Below are 19,361 nucleotides of genomic sequence, written 5' to 3'. Positions count from 1 at the left end.
ATGGCTTCCGCCCTATTTCCCTGGAGACCTGTGCACAGAGGCAGAGTGTACTAGCACTAGAGCAGCGCTGCCAGCTAGAGAGAAGGGATGGTGCCCGGATGGAGATCGCACTTGGGACCCCTTCTCTTTTGATACACCCCTGCGCAGGAGGAACTTCTGTGATCCACAGGATCGGTTCACCTGCGTGACCATCGCACTTCTGCAAAACCCTCACGTTACTTAGGGTGTCTGGTTAAGTCACGCCACCGGGGCCAGTAAGGCTACGTAGAAGAACACAGTCATTGGCCTTGGCACATCCATTAAACGGGACCCCCCCCCCCCTCCCAAACGCCAGAAGCATGTCAATCACAAAACCGATGTCACAAGGGCAATATCTGCCGTGCGGCTCCAGCGCATGGACAGATCTGAAAACATTGGATATGTATGTAAACATTGAGTTTACTTCACCTCCTGATTAGGCCCATAGCTGAGTCAGAATGGCTTTGACTGATATGCCAGTGAAAAGAAACATCTCATGATAAGACATCACAGCCTGTGATAAGGTGTCATAAGCTAGTACTTTATAAAACTTTATAGAATGCTAGTTTGTGACACCTTATCATGAGTTGAACACCTTATGAATAAATGTTTTTGGATCACACAAAGCCACCCAAATGTCCGGCCAAAAGGAGAGTTAAACAATAGCACGTCTGTAGTTCCATTGATTCTCTCAGCCAAGTTGCTCTGGACATAAGCCATTTTAGCCACCTAAGCCAATAAAAAAAACAGTAAGGAAAAAGTATCCAGAATAAGCATTCGCATAGTTTGTACTTACCACAAGGGCATCTCCAATAGTATATCCTTGGTCTCCCAAAATCAGGACTGTGCCATACCAAAATCCTAGCCCATAAGAGGCATAAACGATTAGGTACACAAAGCCGAGGGCAAGCTGAGACGCAATGGCTTTTTTGATACCAAGTTTTTTGGCCTCTCCCAAGTTATTTGTGTATCTAAAACAAGGTTGACAATGACACATCAATGGTGTAGAATATATAATCTGCTGCGGATCACAGAAGTAGAGAAATACCTTTTTATTTCCTTCTCTTGCCCTCCGAATGCCACCACTGTCCGAATTGAGGAAAGAACTTCTTCAGCCACAGCTCCGGCTTTTGCGTAAGCTGAGAGCTCCTTGCTTGTCAGAGACACCATCATCTAATTCCAGAGTACTACACCATTAGATCATTTGAAAGAAACTTGTTATTTAATATATCCATATGTTGAAACTGGAATGATCACCAATGACACCAGTAGGTCGGCCGCTATAGCTATGCTAGACGTATTGTAGTCTTTGGCTTTAACTGCTACCTTTCTCAGAACTTACTGTTTTCCCTAGTAAGAAGTTGCTCCCATGCCTTGCACCTATTGACCCATATCTCTGACTATATACCAATGAAAGGAGAGAGAGGGCAGGTATATCAGGCTACACAATTGGAAAAAGTGTTACAAAATAAGGATGTTAAAATCAAGTTCAAAACATACCCTAAGTTCAATGCAAGTTGCAAAGATCTATGTTCAAGAACAAAGAAAAGGTCAGTAACAGTAAATTTAATTGATGCCAGAGGCAAAAATGGGTGTTTACTGCAAGTACTGCCTGGCCTTGACTTATGTAGGCATCCTCACGTTACAGTGCATGTATGGAGTCAGCCAGAGGTCCTGCCAAGAAGTGTCAACCAGTATCTTACAAATACAGCAGGTAAAATAAGTATTGAACACATCAACATTTTTCTCAGTAAATATATTTGTAATGGGGCTATTGTGATGAAATTGTCACCAAATGTCAGCAACGGCCCATGCAATCCACACATGCAAATAAATCAAACCATAGCTGTCCATAAATTAAGTTATGTATTAAGGCCCTTGAGGTGTTGGTGAAGTGGAGGCCCCTGGGTGAAAGGACTACAGGTGAGGCAGTATCTGATTGTGTGAGCCATGTTTCTGTTATTGCCAGAAGGGTGAGGATGTTACAGAGGAAGTGATAATGGAGGAAGGTACATTTTTTGTAGACAGAATGTGCATTTCACATCACAGTCCATATGTAAAGGATTTAGAGAGTGATGGACGACAGGTGATGACTCTGAGGTTTGCTTGGATTTCCATACTATTATGAATCAGATCTACAGATCTGAACGTGTGTGTAAGATGTGGAAAGGGAGGATGAGGGAACTGGGGAGGAGATGTATAAAAAGGCACTATATGCCTTAGCGGTACAGTATCTGCGCATGTTATATAGATACCGCTTCCCTGTATGTACTATGCTGGCGGTGTGTGACAAATGGCATTTGTCACACAAGATAGCGTGCTGATTTGTCACACAACATAGCGCCAATGTGCCGACAAATGTACGTATCCAATAGCTGCAGCTATCGATTTCGATAGCTGCAGCTGTTGTTGCCCCAATACAGCACTGTCTCTGACTGCGTCTGCTAGGCTCCGAGATCTTGTTCATGTCCACAGGAGCCGGCTGGGAGGCGATACAGGACACACACTGTGGGGTCTAGCAGGGATTGCCGGAGGAGGAATTGATGAGATATTAATACAGCTCAACAGTACTGCTTCCTGCTTTGTCTGGTAAAGAGGCAAAGCAGGAACAGCTATAGCAGCAGTGCCACCATAAAAATACTATAAACTATAGTGCCACTATAATACATATCCCCTGAATTTGGTTACAAATCAGACAATAAAGCAGGAGTGAGAGAGAAAAATGGTGATTGTATAATGGGTTTTTCTAGAATTATCTTGTGACAGGTTGAGAATGTTACAGTTAATGAAATGAGTGGAGTATTTAGGGTGCCAGTATACACACGGGGGGGGGGGGGGGATGGGGGGGGGCACGATGTAGATAGTGTAACAAATGGTATAGTTTTGATAATTTTTGAAGATAATATCCTTTTTAAGAAAACAGTTTGTTTAACATAATAGGTTTAAAAGGGTGTGGTATGGAGTGTCGACAAGAGTTAGGTCGACAGTGTCTAGGTCGACCACTAGTGGTCGACAGTAAGTAGGTCGACATGGGTTCTATGTCGACAGGGGCTCTAGGTCGACGTGTACTGGGTCGACATGACATAAGGTCGACATGAGTTTTTTCACTTTTTTGGTGTTGTTTTCTTCGTAAAGTGACCGGGAACCCCAATTAGTGCACCGTGTCCCCTCGCATGGCTCGCTTCGCTCGTTACCATTCCCAATTGTAGTCCACGTGGATCGTAAAGTATGAAAAAGTAAAAAAATGAACAAATAATGTGAAAAATTCATGTCGACCTTTTGTCATGTCGACCTACAGTCCCTGTCGACCTAGAAACCATGTTGACCTACTTACTGTCGACCAATAGTGGGCACTGGATACCAGTTTAATAATACCAGGCAAGATACTGGTTTAAAAAAAAATCAGAGTCTTAATGTAATCCAATTAACACAGACTGGTATGTACTGTACCATTGTCCCAGTTCCCACGGCCTGGGGCACAAAAATATAAGTATAATCTGTGTAAGCTCATGACATGTCCCACAGACATTGCGTTAAACTTATTATCTGAGAATGAGGATGTGGGTACATAATATAGAAGAACTAAATAAAAAATGAGCTGTCTCTTAAGTTGATGCTATTACAATATAGAGGTGGCGCTTACAGTCACATTGGGCTGATGACCTTTGTTCTACTGCTCTTTCCTATGCACGTTAGTTAAACAAGCAATAAGTTCAATTAAGGTCAGAGAAATTGCATTGTTGAAAAGGACTGTACAGAAAGAGATGTCCGCACAGACTTGGCTGCTGATGCGGGCCGCAGTGCAGTTTGCATGCATCAGGAAACTGCGCTCGCACAGTGGGTGCATCGCACCTGCACTACCTTACACATTGCGGCCGCATCCCGGAAGGATGCGGTCACAATGTGATTGACATCGGTGGGTGTTCGTTAGTTGTGGAGGCATGGCGGGCCAAACAGGGGGTGTGTCGGGAGTGGTTTTCGGGCGGCTGCGTACCAACACGCGCAGCCGCTCCGATTAAAAAAATTGCGACGGACCGCCTGACAGTGCATCCAGGTTGCACTGTCAGGGGTCAACCTTAGCTTGATGCGGCCGCAATATAATTGCGGACGCAACGTGAGGCTGCACCCCACATGCTTGGAGGCCTTGCCCTGTGCTGGGCGGCCCTCAGCATGTGAGGAGATGGGCGCAGATCTTATTGTGTATGTTGCTATCTGCGTCCACCGCTGAATAAGATCCTGAATCTATTTTATTGATTATAGCAATCGTCCATTCCAAACCAACATGTATAACAATCTGTTGTGATCATGTCTGTATTACTGTCTGCGGAGAAGGTGAACCCAGAAACAGATATTGTAACCAAGGGCAAGATAAAGAAGAACATACTCCTATATGGGGCACTCACTGGATTGTTTGTAATTGAAATATGTATATTGTATCACATGTAAGGGAGGTCTAGGAAAAGAATATTATTTAAACTATAACTTTTATTATTATTGATAAAAACTTATTTAAATGCCAGCGAAGTATTGTGTCAATTGTGAATAGGAAATAGTGTGAATACATGGAATAATATAAGGAATACTATCTCTCAATATTGTCTCTTGTAGTTATTTAAATTATGAATTTATGTAAATTCTTATGTATCGACCAATGACATCAATAACAAGAGAAAAAATGAATAGCAATATGTATAATACTTAGTATAAACTGGTATTGTAATAAATATATAGTATCGAGCAATCGTATAATAACACAGCGGGATGTTATAACTATTAATCCTCACAGTTAGAGTATTCAACTATAACAGTATTATCATACCACTTAATTCTGTAATAACTTAAATAGCAATAGTGTTATACCAACAGATGTTAGATTGTCTATGTACAATTATGCAGCAATTCTTTGAGACATTCGGCAGAATTCAAATGTAATTTGCGCCGGCAGCCAGCAGGTTGTGCCATATTGTGGCTCCGTTAGGGCATGATCGGCTGCCAACGCTGATATTTCAGTTTGCACCCCCCAGGGGTGTGAGCTGAAATGTGTGAAAAGTGACCCTTTTGGGTGCCGAAATGACACTTTTTTGGGATTGCACCCATTCATTGAGTCGGGTTTAGCTTCTTTACGTGGCTAAACCCGACATTAATGGGTGCGATCAGCGTCACGGGCGCGATCAGCGTCACTTTAGATGGGAGATCGGGGTGCGAGAACAACTGAATTCCTCCCACTGTCTTTCAAAATATATTTTAGTACTTTGATGTCTATTATATTAATAACAGAGAATTTTCTCGTCACACCCTACAGTCTAGACGTCAATTAAAACCACTAACAGATGCCCTCCGCAAAAACAACATCAAATACAGATGGGGATTTCCCTTCAGCATCACAGCAACTAATGATGGCCGGTCTGCAACGATCAGGACCCCTGAGGATGTAGCCCCCTTCTGCTCCACCCTATCTATTGACCCAGTACAGGTCCCCGAATGGCAATCCGTAGGCTCGAGGATTCGCCCCCCCCAACCCCCCCAGGCTGATATACCTTTCCAAACTGTGGGATCCCCCTCAGCAGCACAGAAACGGAATCGCTCCCTTCCGTCCCCGTCATCTTCATCATCCTACTCGGCTACGAAGACCTAATCACCCCACCTTTGGAGTGGCATCTTTTTCTCACTACCCACGTTTGATTGGAATAAAGAGGACTGCTTCAATATGTCGAGTCACTGCGGGAGGGACCACGGCTCCTACAGAAAGACTCCCTCCCTTGAGGCACCCTGAGGTTGAGGGACACGATGCCTCTCGGATCACCGTCTCTATGTTTGATAGTCACATCATGCCCGAGGGACCTGGTCATCTCAGTTCCCCGAATAGAGGGAGACAGAAGCAACTTTGTCACGGTCTCGACTGCATTACCATAGTTCGGTTACAGTATTGCCCTTATTGTTGCGACATGCAATGTTCATATTATCGTGGTCGCTAATTATGTTACACTGACACAGTTCGTGTTGGAGGGCCGATCCGTCCCTCCCTTGTTACCCCACTTACACCGCAATGTTTGGTCCTGGTACGATCGACGGGAACACTGTCCCCGTCGTTCGTTTCACCAGGAGCGGTGTTATGTCTTCATTTGTTCAAATGTTCTATATTGTTTTGCTTTTCTGTTCTATTGCTCTTCCTCTGTCCGCTACTTTCTCCCCTTCTCTTCTTCAGGTTCTCTCCTCCCTTCCAAAACTACCTAGGCACACCAACGCCTAAGCCCTACCCTATGCCGATGGGACCGGTGTCAGACCAGACTTACTATTTCTTTTTGGAACAGGTAAATGGCGTTACTAAAAGTACTTTCTATTAATGCCCGGGGACTCAACATTCCTGAGAAGAGGTCAAGGGCCTTACGAGAATTGAAAGCCGAAAAAGCAGACGTTGCCTTTGTGCAAGAAACCCACTTTAAAGAAGGGGTGGCCCCCTCTCTCGGGAATCGAGACTTCCCTACAGGGTATTTCTCCAATAACGTGGAGGGTAAGACTCTGGGGGTAGCGATCCTATTTGCCAGACATGTCGCCCTGGCAGACGTTGTTTGCCATAAACTTGTCCCTGGCAGGGCTCTGCTTATAAACTGCACTATCGCCAATAGAGCTTTTACCTTTCTTAATGTTTATGCCCCCAACAAGATACAGCCGGGCTTTTTGGAAAGAGTTCTCACACAAGCCCAACCACACATTAATGGGGTTCTGCTCTTCGGCGGGGATTTAAACTGGTCATTGGAACCCAGACTAGACTCCTCCAACCCCTCCCCTAGGTATTCGGACAAATTGCACCGTAGAGTTAGGAGGATACTACATAACTTTCAACTCATAGATGTCTGGAGGATACAACACCCCTCCACTCGAGATTTTACCTTTTATTCACACCCTCACAATACTTACACTAGGATTGACTACTTATTTATCCCGCATAGATTTTTGCACCTGGCTGAGGCATCTGCTGTGGGCAACATGTCCTGGACAGACCATGCTCCTGTCTCTTTGGGGATACGTCTGTCCCCTGCTCGCCCGAATTCCTACACGTGGAGACTAAACGAGATGATCATCCAGGATCCCGGTTGCCAGCAGCAGATCAGAGAGGCTATAGCCAACTATATCGAAGTTAACGACACAGAGGGAATCTCCAAAGTGGTAGTTTGGGAGGCCCATAAATGTGTAATAAGGGGAAAACTTATTCAACTGGGCGCCCATAGGAAAAGACAACATATGGCGGCACGGGAGGCCTTGTTACAAAAAATTCAAGCCTTAGAACTTCTCCATAAATCTAACATGTCTGATGACAACCTCCAATCATTACTAAAGGCGCGGAAGGAATTGGACTCGCTTATGTCCCACAGATTGAAGTTAGAAGCTAGGAAATGCCGTAGTCGTTATTTTCTATGGGGGAACAAGCCTGGGAAGCTGCTGGCGCGGGCTCTCCAGGCCCAGCGCGCGGCATCGTTTATACCTAAAGTAAAATCGCATACGGGAACAACACAACACACCACGACTGAGATAGCAGCAGCCTTCCGACACTATTACACCCAGTTATACAATCTAAGAGGCCCCACGGAGGCAGAATCTGACCTCTCCCGAAAGGCCTCTATTGCAGAGTTTTTATGTGAAATAAATTTCCCCACTCTTACACCTGAAGAAGTTGAGTCACTTGAGAACCCCTACACTCTGGCAGAGCTTGAAGAGGCTGTCAAAGCCACCCCGAATGGCAGGAGTCCGGGCCCTGACGGCTTCTCTTTAGCATATTATAAGACATTTGGGGATGTTTTGCTACCTCTGATGCTTAGAGCCTTTAATCAGGTTTCAGACCAGTCCCTCTTCTCCCCCCAGTCTATGTTAGCACATATCACAGTGATTCATAAGGAGGGCAAAGACCCGTCACAATGTTCCAGCTATAGACCCATTTCCCTGCTAAATGTGGACTTGAAGCTTTTCGCCAAATTAATGGCGAATCGCTTAAAACTCTTACTCCCAAAACTAATACACTCGGACCAGGTGGGTTTCGTTCCGGGCCGCGAGGCCAGGGACAACACCACGAAGGTGCTGGATTTAATTTATTACGCATCAACTTGTAAATCCCCCTCCATCCTCCTCTCAACAGATGCAGAAAAAGCGTTTGACAGAGTGGACTGGGATTTCCTGTTGGGGGTGTTGGAGCACATGGGCATGGGCAGGGTAGGCCTCCAGAGAATTAGGGCCCTGTACTCCGGCCCCGCTGCTCGCGTTCGTATCAATGGTGAATTATCAGACCCGTTCCAGATACGCAATGGCACTCGCCAGGGGTGTCCTCTGTCACCACTTATTTTTGTGCTTTGCATGGAGGCCCTGGCGAGGGCCATCCGCCAGAATGTTGACATCACAGGGCTACAGGTGGGGACGAAGGAGTACAAGCTTGCCCTGTTCGCAGATGACCTTCTTGCAGTGATTTCTAATCCTTTGACCTCTATACCCAACCTTCTTAAAGAGTTCAAGCGTTTTGGTACTCTCTCCAATTTTAAAATTAATTTGTCAAAATCTACAGCAATGAATTTAACACTAGACCAGACCAGCCTCCAAGTACTACAATCTATCTCGCCCTTTGCATGGCACCCAACACAATTAAAATATCTAGGAGTAATCCTACACAGGGATCTTTCCCAGATTTATCAATTAAATTTCCCCCCATTACTATCAAAACTTCAATCTGACCTCTCCAAATGGGGTGGGAAAAAAATCTCATGGATAGGGAGAATAGCGGTTATCAAAATGAATATTTTGCCCAGAATTCTTTATCTACTACAAACTCTGCCGGTCACTATCCCTCGACCATGGTTTCTCTTACTACAACGAAAGATCAGAGACTACATTTGGGCGGGACGTAAACCCCGATTTAAGCATGAGATCCTCTTTAGACGAAAACATCAAGGAGGCCTTCAACTCCCCCACTTTCTATCCTACTACCATGCAGTACTCCTTACGAGGGTCATGGAGTGGAGTAGAGAACTCCACAGGAAACAATGGGTAGACATTGAACTGGCCTCCCTTCCCTCTCTAAACCAGAACTCCCCCTGGCTTTCTAAGGTCCCCCAGGTATTGCACCCACTAGCTGGCCCCATCTTTTCGTGCTGGCGCCTTTTACGCTCCCTCCCGCATCTTTCAGCACACCCCTCCCCACTCTCACCGTTGTTTGGGAATCCAGAGTTCCCCCCAGGGTGTCACTCCCTGTCGTTTTATTTGTGGCAGGAAAGGGGCATCCTGAGAACTAACCAACTGCTGGACTCATCTGGTATAATACCTTTTCCCGAACTGCAAAATAAATGGAATTTACCCAATAAGGAAATCTGGAGATATCTCCAAATTAAACATTATCTACAGACTTTTTGCTCTTCTGGAAAGGGTATACGAGCACTGACTCTATTTGAACAGATGTGCCTCTCCCACACATACCCTAGACACACTCTCTCCACGTTCTACAAATGGATCTTGAACCATAGATTTTCTTCCCAACCAAAATTTGCCAGGGACTGGGAGCTAGACTTGGGGGGTTTGGTGACCACAGATGATTGGGAGGGTATTTATAAAAATACCTTCTCATTAACTACAAATGTGCTAGTCTTAGAAACTCACTACAAGGTACTTACAAGGTGGTATAGATGCCCAAATATCCTTGCAAAAATTTATCCTGGAGTACCCAACACGTGCTGGAGATGCGGGACCGCATTAGGTACCCCACTACACATATGGTGGGAATGCTCGCTTTTGCAACCATTTTGGCACAGGGTGGTGGAGACAGCTAGCATTATCCTTGGGGAAGACTTACCCTTTTGCCCGGGTTTTTGGTTATTAAATCACACGCGTATACCTAGATATCATCTTAAGAAATCACTACTTCGCCATATTTTGAGCGCCTCTAAGGCAGTGATCCCAGTCCACTGGAAATCAACAGTGCCCCCCACTATGAGTGAATGGACGGCCCGCTTAGATCACTATATGGCAATGGAAGACCTTATACTATCTTTGGAAATGAGAAACACTTCCTTCATAGCTACTTGGAGCCCATGGCTGGAATACAAAACCACAACACACCACAAATCCTCTCTTTAAGAGAAACCCATCCGCCATGCCTCCAGTAGTTATATGATATAAATCACGGTTAAAGCTCCTTAGGTTAGGAGGAGAACCCCCCCCCCCCCCTTCCCAAACCTTGTCTCTCTACGCTATCCTTCCTTTTACTCCTCTACATTGAGAGTAACACTACTACTAATCCCTGTCTTTTTCTCCCTACCTCCCGCAACCCTTCTTCCCTCTCCTACTCCTACTCTTTCTCTTTTGCTTCAAGAAGTTGTAATCCACAATATGTATTAGACCATACTCCTTTATGCCTTGTTTATATTTCTTTCTCTGGAGACGAGACGCATATGTGGAGGAGAGATATCCCTCTTCACGAGTCTTTCTGTTTTACGTGGTACTGAATTTCACCAGAGGATGTTTCTCTGATGGTACTAGATGATATAGAAATGTTTTTGCAACTTCTTGTTTTTTGCTCATTTCAAAACTTCAATAAAAACTATTTGCAAAAAAAAAAAATAACAGAGAATTTATAGCGACAGTTATAACAAGATCCCATTAAAATATTGAATTTATTAGTGGTTTAATCTCTGGTGATCATAAATACTCTGTTATTACCTGAATCATTATGCTAAAATAATCCCTTTTTCTGCATTTGCTTGGTTTCCTCTCAGCAATGCCCATAATTGCTTTCCACAGTCATGCCACAAAACAGAAAAACTGCATCAGTCCACAAAAAGCAATATAAAATTTACTGGGAATACTATGAAATAGGAAACTTATTCCCAAGCAGCATACTTCAAACGTGCAATTAATTCTACTTAGTTTACTGTTTATTAGATATATTTCCTTCCTTGCTGAATATTATTATTATTATTATTATTATTATAGTATTTATTATAAACGACTGTGCATGTGTTTATGATCAATCGGATCATCAAAGTGCTGTGTTGCTAAGATTCATCATCGTCATCATCATCATCATTAGCTGTCTCCTGATGCTTTTTAGTTTAATGAATTAAAAAGCATTGCATCGGTCTTAAAAATCTAATAAAAACTCAATAAAAAAACAAAACCTTGCATCAAATTAATTTCGACTGTGAAACACTGCGGTTACCTTAGAACAAAATGCTGATGATATGGCCATTAGCGGACTTGTTGTCATGTACACTAGCGCCAGTTGCCAACCCTTTGCCAAGCCAATAACCAGTCCTGCTACAAAAGTTGCAAAATTTTGCAAAAAGTGACCAACTTTGTCTCCGATTCCATCGTTAATTTTATTGATGTCTCTAGGAAAGGAAAGGAAAATAAATGTAATAAAAAAGAGAGCAAAATAAAAATCTAACAAAATGAAAAGAAAGATAACTTACTCTGTCAGACGACTGTTAAGTTCTCCAGATTTGGTGACATCAAACCAGCTGATATCTTTAGATAATACTGAGTGGAAGAATGTTCTCCTCATTCTTCGAGTCTGTCTGGCTGCAGCTAGGACCCAAAAGGAAACTTGTGCATACCCACAAATTAAGACGGCAGCTCCAATTCCCACATAGTACAAGGAAAACCTGTGGAGAGAAATGATCATAGACATTCAATGGGGGGTATCCAATTACCATTGGTAAATTACCGCAGGTGGGGCGTGGTTTGGCCAGCAGGGAAGGTGGCTGTGTTTCACCTCAGCTCCTCTGGTGACCACACAATCAGAGCCTTATAACACCTTTACCCATCCCATACGCGGCCAAGAGGCAACCCAGCAGACCCCTTTACCCGGCTACCACAACCTGGGGAGTCCCGCGGAGTCGGGAAGTGCTTTTAAGCACTTCTGCGGATTGCGGCCTTCTCCCCGGACGGAAGCCGGGGCCTAGAGTTGAAGGGGAGCCCGGATCGCTCCATCCGGAAGTAGATCTCCGCTACGTGAGGGCGCCCGGCGGTTCCCACCACACTACCCGGACTCACCAAGCCTCGGCTGAGGAGCGGAGGACGGGTCCGACATCCAAGAGTAAGTCCGCTCCACACACGGAGCTCGAGCTGTGGCCGAGGCGACGGTCCCTAGCGGCCGCGGCCCACGTGACCCCGCTGTTGTATCCACGGCCCTGCAGCGCAGCACTGTGCGCTCCGCTGCACAGACCGCCCGGCAACATCACTGACGGCTGGCGGTACCCGCTCCCCCCTACGCCCTACAGACGCTGGAGCTCTCCCCTCGACCTCGAACCCACGCACGGAGCTCGAGCTGTGGCCGAAGCGACGGTCCCCGGCGGCCGCGGCCCACGTGACCCCGCTGTTGTATCCACGGCCCTGCAGCGCAGCACTGTGCGCTCCGCTACACAGACCGCCCGGCAACCTCGCTGACGGCTGGCGGTACCCGCTCCCCCCTACGTCCTACAGACGCTGGAGCTCTCCCCTCGACCTTGAACTGCACCACCTCAGGAGGCCTCTCCCTGCTACACGGGACAGAGGCCCAGGTGGGGCTGTCGCCATCCACACGCTGTCTGTTTCCCCCAGCGCCCACTCAAGCCCTACTGTTGCATGCAGGTACGGCCTGCCCATCCCTGGGAGGCCGGGGACTAAAGTGGAGATTCCCCCCTGGAGCAGTACCGACACTCGGCCGAGTGACACGCCCCTGCTTGGAGACCCGGAGACGGGGCCTGCGCTTGCCCACAGCGAGAGACAGAGGCAAGAGTAGAGGGAGTCCGCGGGACGTGAAGAAGCAGGCCCCTCTGATCCGTGCAATAGAGGCGCGACGGCGGTGACGGAGGTCCAGGATACCCGCGGGCCAGACGGAGACGACGGCTGGTAGGTTTCTTTACTGGCCTGCCAGTCCCTAGTCCCCCGGCGGCTCAGCGGCATTCACTGTGCCTCTCCCGCCCGCTATATCTCCGCCAAAGAGGCACTTAGCTTGAGCCTGTCACCCGAGGCCTCCACTCCCCGCACCCGTAGGCAGGGGACTGAAGTTTGGAGGAGGCCCGGCCGCGAGTTCCGGGACCGGAACGAAGACACGGCGGGCCCCAAAATATTCGCCCTCAACCAACTTCCGCAGCCGTAAGATCCCTCTCCACCTGTGGCAGGCCTAACACCTGATAAATATCAGCAATCATTATAAATTATATTATACTTCTTGAGATCAGTGGGCTTAGGGCCTAACTCCCAGTGACAGAGCCCTCCGAGATCCATATCTTGAGCTGGAGCACCCTCTAGTGGCTTATCTATATAGAGAGTTATACATATGTCATTTAGATCCCTTTATATTTCACTGATAGAATCTTCAAAGGAGGTGGGTCGCTCCCTGGGAGCCGGCATTGCGGGTGCCTTATATCTACCTCTACATTACCGAAGAAGCGGGATTTGAAGCCCACCATGTGCCTGCTACCGTAACAACGATCACCAATTAATGACGTGCTAGTGCCATTCCATTGGGAGTCATCATGCTATAGGCACTTCACAGCGTACCAAGCAATTCTAAATCTATACTCATGACATCTTCTGCAATCAAGTAGTTATCCAATCATTTATAAGCATGGTTAGATCCGGGAAAAAGAAAGGCAACACCGCACAACCTAAAGAAACCACGACCCAACCGGGAATGAGATCGTTCCTACAATCTACACCTGCAAGGCTATCCGAAAACCTCTCTCCCTCCAGCCCCTCTTCCTGTCACTCTGCTTCCTCTGCTTCCCCGTCAACGATGGAACAGCCCACCTCACACACATACAGCGACACCGCTCTTCAAGATATCCTGCAATTTATGAAAACACTCCCAACTAAGAAGGATATCCAAGATACCATACGAAAAGAGCTGGCATCAATCAAACAAGATATTTCCCAGCTTTCTGATAGAGTAAACTCGCTGGAAGAACACCGAGACTCCACTGATAATTTTCTGGGGTCCTTAACAGACGTTATCAAATCCCAATCAGATGAGATCAGATCGCTACGATCCCGTGTACTGGATTTGGATAACAGAGGGAGGAGGAACAATATTCGGGTGAGAGGCATACCAGAGGAGATCCCCCAGACGGGCATAGTGGATGCTCTGACGACAATCTTTAACACAATTCTGGGCAAAGACCCAACGGCCGCTATAACATTTGATAGAGCCCATCGCGCCCTAAAACCAAGGGGGCTTCCCTCAGATCGTCCCCGAGATGTCATATGTCGCCTGCATTACTATTCCCAGAAGGAAGAAATCATGAATAAAGCGCGACATATTGACGACTTGAAACACAACGGTGACCCTATCTCCGTCTTTCAAGATCTCTCCTGGCATACCCTGCAACAAAGGAAGATTCTTCGCCCCCTGACGGAGGAACTCCGCAAGCGACAGCTGAAATATAGATGGGGTTTCCCTTTCAGCCTACAGGTATCCTCCTCAGGCAAGATACATTCACTCCACACCACATCTGATCTTCCTACTTTCTGCTCAGGACTCGGTCTTCCACCATTAAAGGTCCCGGACTGGGACTTTACCCCCCCGGATCTACAACCACCACAGCCTTCGAGAGGGGGAGAGTCATGGCAAGTGGTCGGCAGTCCTCAAAAGAAACCCTCAAAATCACTTCCTACACGCCAGGATCATCCCCCTACCTGAAGACCTTGATTTCCATTACTCTGCTGAATGAGCCCTACTGATTTCCCTAGGCGGACTGAACGTCCGAACTGCGAGACACCGGGTGAGACACGTTACACGTGGACTAATGCCATTTCGACCTTGTTTTACTGTGTCCCCTTTTCCTCCCCCCCCCCCCCCCCCCGGTTTCATTTGCAGCCCCGGAATTCAGCGATGGGACATTGGCAAAAGATAATTACTTGTTTCTACTTATTAATGTTATCAGTCATTATAAGTTTTACTAAGTTAGAATTGCACTATTACAATATTTAAGTTTAAAAAAAAAAAAAAAAAAAAGTGCCTGTAAGGGTGACTCCCTTACCCCGATCCCGCATACGGCCATTGTGCCCCATGGGGATGCTGGTTAATATACCTACCTGCTTCCCCATTGCGGATGTTATTATGTTTACGATGTTTCTATTACTTGTAACCTACTCTTTTCATCACTCTTTTTCTTCTCATTGCTTTTCTATTTCTTCTGGTGAACTGTCCGAGTGCTACGCTTCACTGTGCTATGATGCAATGTGATGTCTCTTCCAGGTGTAATCAAACTCACCTCGATTAATGCAAAGGGTCTCAACACCCCCGAGAAAAGATCCCACTTACTTCGGACACTACGATCCGACGGAGTGGATGTGGCTCTAATCCAGGAGACACATTTTAAGATCTCTGCTCGAGGCCCCTCCTTGGTAAATCAAAAATATCCCCTGGCTTTCTACTCCAACAACCCTGAAGGTAAATCTAAGGGAGTCGCTATAATTTTTTCCAAGGCCCTCCAGGTGTCTAATGTCTCGGTCCACAAGCTTGTCCCAGGGAGATTACTGGTAGTCCAGTGTAATATATTTTCCCAGGCATACACCCTCATATCCCTTTACGCTCCAAATCAAGGGCAAATCCCCTTTTTTCGATCCTTTCTACCCCGGCTTGAAGCCTTAGCGATGGGCATAGTGGTTTTGGGAGGCGACCTCAACTGGTCCATGGACCCTTCTGTCGACACCTCTCCCCCAGCCCCTAGATTTTCTGAACACAAACATAGACAGGTCAGGAAGATCTTCCACGAACTTCAATTTGCAGATACCTGGCGGGTCACACACCCCACTGACAGAGATTTCTCCTTTTTCTCACACCCGCATCAGGTCTACTCACGCCTAGACTACATGTTCTTAAGCCATAGACACCTCCCCCTAATCGTAGATGCCTCTATTGGCTCCATTACGTGGTCGGACCATGCTCCAGTATCCTTGTCCCTATCGGCCCCATCTCGTGCCCTCGGTCCTTGGACCTGGCGCCTTAATGAATCGCTCCTATATGATGCATATTGTAAATCAGAATTGGACAAGACACTGTCCGAGTACTTTGATATCAATGACACAGGAGAAGTATCCGAAATTACGATTTGGGAGGCCCACAAATGTGTTATACGGGGTAAACTGATCCAACTAGGTTCGTTTGTGAAGAAAAACAGTCAGGCCTTGATCACTACATTACTACACAAAATTCACACCTTAGAAACACGCCACAAAACCTCCCTGACACCATCGGACTTGACGGAGCTATCCGCGGCCCGAGCACAACTCCGAACAACCCTCAATAACAAAACCCAAGCCTCCCTGCGTAGATGTAATAGTAAATATTATAAGTGGGGGAATAAACCAGGCAGGCTCTTGGCCCAGGCACTTAGAACCCAGAGACTGGCCTCCTTCATCCCATCAATGAAAAACAACACGGGCTCCACATGCTTTAAATCCCCAGAGATAGCAGCATGCTTTAAAAGCTACTATAATACCCTATACAACCTGGGTAACCCTTCCCAGGCCCATGACCCTCTCTCCAATATGTTAAGAGCCAGGAAATATCTAGCCGATGTGGCATTTCCTCAACTATCAAAATCTGCCCAGAAATCTTTAGAAGCACCTTTTACTTTAGCCGAGGTGGACCATGTTATCTCTATCGCTCCCCTACGTAAAAGTCCGGGCCCAGATGGCTTCACAGCCACCTACTATAAGATGTTCAAAGAAATGCTGGCTCCCAAATTACTGCAGGCCTTTAACTCCATATCCGCCGAGACCCACTTTTCTAGACAATCACTTGAGGCCCATATCACGGTGATCCCTAAACAAGGAAAGGACCCCTCAGTGTGCTCCAGCTACAGGCCAATCTCCTTGCTTAATATAGACCTCAAGTTCTTCGCGAAACTAATGGCTCTTAGACTGAATGAATTTCTCCCGTCGCTCGTCCATAACGACCAAGTGGGTTTCGTACCCGGTCGGGAAGCGAAAGATAACACGACTAAACTCCTCAACCTAATCCATTTGGCCTCCAGCAGTAAGATATCTACTGTACTACTGTCCACAGATGCCGAAAAGGCCTTTGACAGGGTAAATTGGGACTTCATGAGAGCGGTGCTGGAGCACATCGGGTTGGGCCCACAAGCTCTTCATAGAATATTATCTTTGTATACACAACCATCAGCAAAGGTACGGGTTAATGGGACTCTCTCTGATAACTTTCTAATTAGTAATGGAACGAGACAGGGCTGTCCTTTATCCCCCCTGATCTTTGTCCTTTGTATTGAAGCCCTGGCCAGGGCAATCAGGACTAATGACAAGATTAAGGGACTACAAGTAGGGGATGTAGATTATAAGCTTGCTCTATTTGCAGATGATCTGCTGGCGACAGTCACAGACCCCACACACTCACTCCCCAACCTGATGAGCGAGCTAGACATTTTCAGCTCACTATCAGGTTTTAAAATCAACACATCCAAATCCTATGCTCTTCATATCTCAACCCCCCATTCGGTTTTAACTGGCTTGAAAGCTACGTTTCCTTTTCAGTGGAGGGACTCCCACATTACATACCTGGGAGTTCAACTATCCAGCGATTCCTCACGTTTACTGTCCTTGAACTTCCACCCCATTCTCCAAGCCGTTAGAAACGACTATTGCAGATGGCAATATCATAATCTTTCTTGGCTTGGTAGAATCAATGTTGTAAAGATGAACACACTACCCAAATTACTTTATCTCCTTCAGACCTTACCGATTCAGATCCCCGACTCTTGGTTCCGGACTGTGAGATCTTTGATCCAGCAATTTATATGGCGTCGTAAGAGACCCAGAATCAAAAGGTCAATCCTGACTCGACCTCCCCAGAAAGGGGGCTTTCTATTACCAGACATTGAAATCTACTACCAAGCAATTCTCCTAAACAGAGTCTTGGATTGGACCAGGAGCCGGGAGATTAAGCAATGGGTGGTCTTAGAAGGTTCATGCGTGCAATTGTTCCCAGAAATCTTCCCATGGCTCCCGACCTTACCCAAATTACTACACCCTCACCCGACCATATCTCCTACACTTTCTTTCTGGAAGAGGACACGACAAAGATCGTGCATCTCTTCTGTTTTTGGCCCCCTCACCTCTTTTCTGAGTAATCCGACCTTCCCACCGGGCCTCTCATTAGGATATTATCGAAACTGGGCGTTGGAGGGACTCTTTAGAGTGGGGCAGTTGGTCCACCCATCCTGGGTTAAACAGTTCTCGGAGATACGAGAGAAGTGGGAGATCCCACAGAGAGATTTCTGGAAATTCCTACAGATCCGTCACTTCCTACATACAAATAATGCATACCGTGAGGCATCAAGGGAGCTGACCGCGTTTGAAAAAATGTGCGTGGCCCCCATGAATCCAATACACACTGTCTCCACCCTGTACAAACTTCTATGTGCGTCTGACTCCCTGACACCCCCCCATTTTATTCAAAAGTGGGAAAGAGATCTAAACATCTCACTCTCGGTTAAGGAATGGGACTCTATCTTTCTTAAAACTCATAAGAGCTCCATCTGTATCCAAGTTAGAGAAACACAATATAAGATCCTGATGAGATGGTACAGACACCCCACTCTCCTACACGTAATATCCCCATCCATCTCACCTACCTGCTGGAGATGTCGTAGGGACTTAGGTTCCCTGCTACACATCTGGTGGACCTGTCCCCTTATTAAAAATTACTGGGATGATGTAATCTCAACCTCCAACACCATTCTACATACTTCCGTCCCGTCTGACCCAGCCTTTTGGCTACTAAATCATTCCACTACCCCAATCTCGACCTACAAGTCATCATTAATACGACACCTGGGCAATGCCGCACGAGCAGTGATCCCCACAATGTGGAAATCTGTCAACCCCCCCACAAGGAATACCTGGTTCTCCAGACTAGATTATTACATGAACATGGAAGATGTATTAATGAGCGCTGGAGACAGACGCTCGGAATTTATTGCTATATGGTGGCCTTGGATAGACTACAAGACATCCGAATCATATACGACTTACATTTCCTCCACAAAATAGAGTAGAAGACGGGAACCGACTCTTGACTCAATTGGTAATAAGGTCTTGGATGAATAAGCCTAAATCTTGAATCACTGCACATGTCACACTCTCCTTTGCTTAACATACTTGGCTCAGTCACCCCAATCTTTTGATGTTTCTCTTTTCTTTTTTCCCCTTTTTTTTTTTTTTTTTTTTCTCTTCTTCTTGTTACATACCTATCTATTATTATGTTTTCTTAAACCAAAATGTTAATGTGGACTATAACTGTACAGAACATGTGATTATCGATCTGTATACGCTCATGTTGTCATACCATTCTGCCATTGATT

General features: G+C 46.2%; 1 protein-coding gene and 1 long non-coding RNA gene across 5 annotated transcripts in view; one reads left to right on the top strand and one right to left on the bottom strand.

The window, feature by feature from the left end:
- Positions 1-11,130, top strand: part of LOC134927388 (uncharacterized) — a 149,215-nt gene extending 138,085 nt beyond the window's left edge. Inside the window, exon 3 of the long non-coding RNA XR_010177627.1 lies at positions 5,321-11,130. This is a non-coding gene — a long non-coding RNA (uncharacterized LOC134927388). The remainder of the gene's footprint in view (positions 1-5,320) is intronic.
- The window catches only part of LOC134927387 (ATP-binding cassette sub-family B member 5-like), a 215,993-nt gene that overhangs the window by 85,369 nt on the left and 111,263 nt on the right, over positions 1-19,361 (bottom strand). For all 4 annotated transcript variants that reach the window (XM_063921764.1, XM_063921761.1, XM_063921762.1 and 1 more), the window contains 4 exons: positions 11,466-11,657; positions 11,213-11,384; positions 1,067-1,191; positions 815-989 (listed from right to left, as the gene is read on the bottom strand). In XM_063921764.1, coding sequence (XP_063777834.1) covers positions 815-989; positions 1,067-1,191; positions 11,213-11,384; positions 11,466-11,657 — 664 coding nt within the window. The remainder of the gene's footprint in view (positions 1-814; positions 990-1,066; positions 1,192-11,212; positions 11,385-11,465; positions 11,658-19,361) is intronic.

Source organism: Pseudophryne corroboree, chromosome 5 (assembly GCF_028390025.1).
Source record: "Pseudophryne corroboree isolate aPseCor3 chromosome 5, aPseCor3.hap2, whole genome shotgun sequence".
Classification (NCBI taxonomy): Eukaryota; Metazoa; Chordata; class Amphibia; order Anura; family Myobatrachidae; genus Pseudophryne; species Pseudophryne corroboree.
This window is presented reverse-complemented; position numbering and strand designations above follow the sequence as displayed.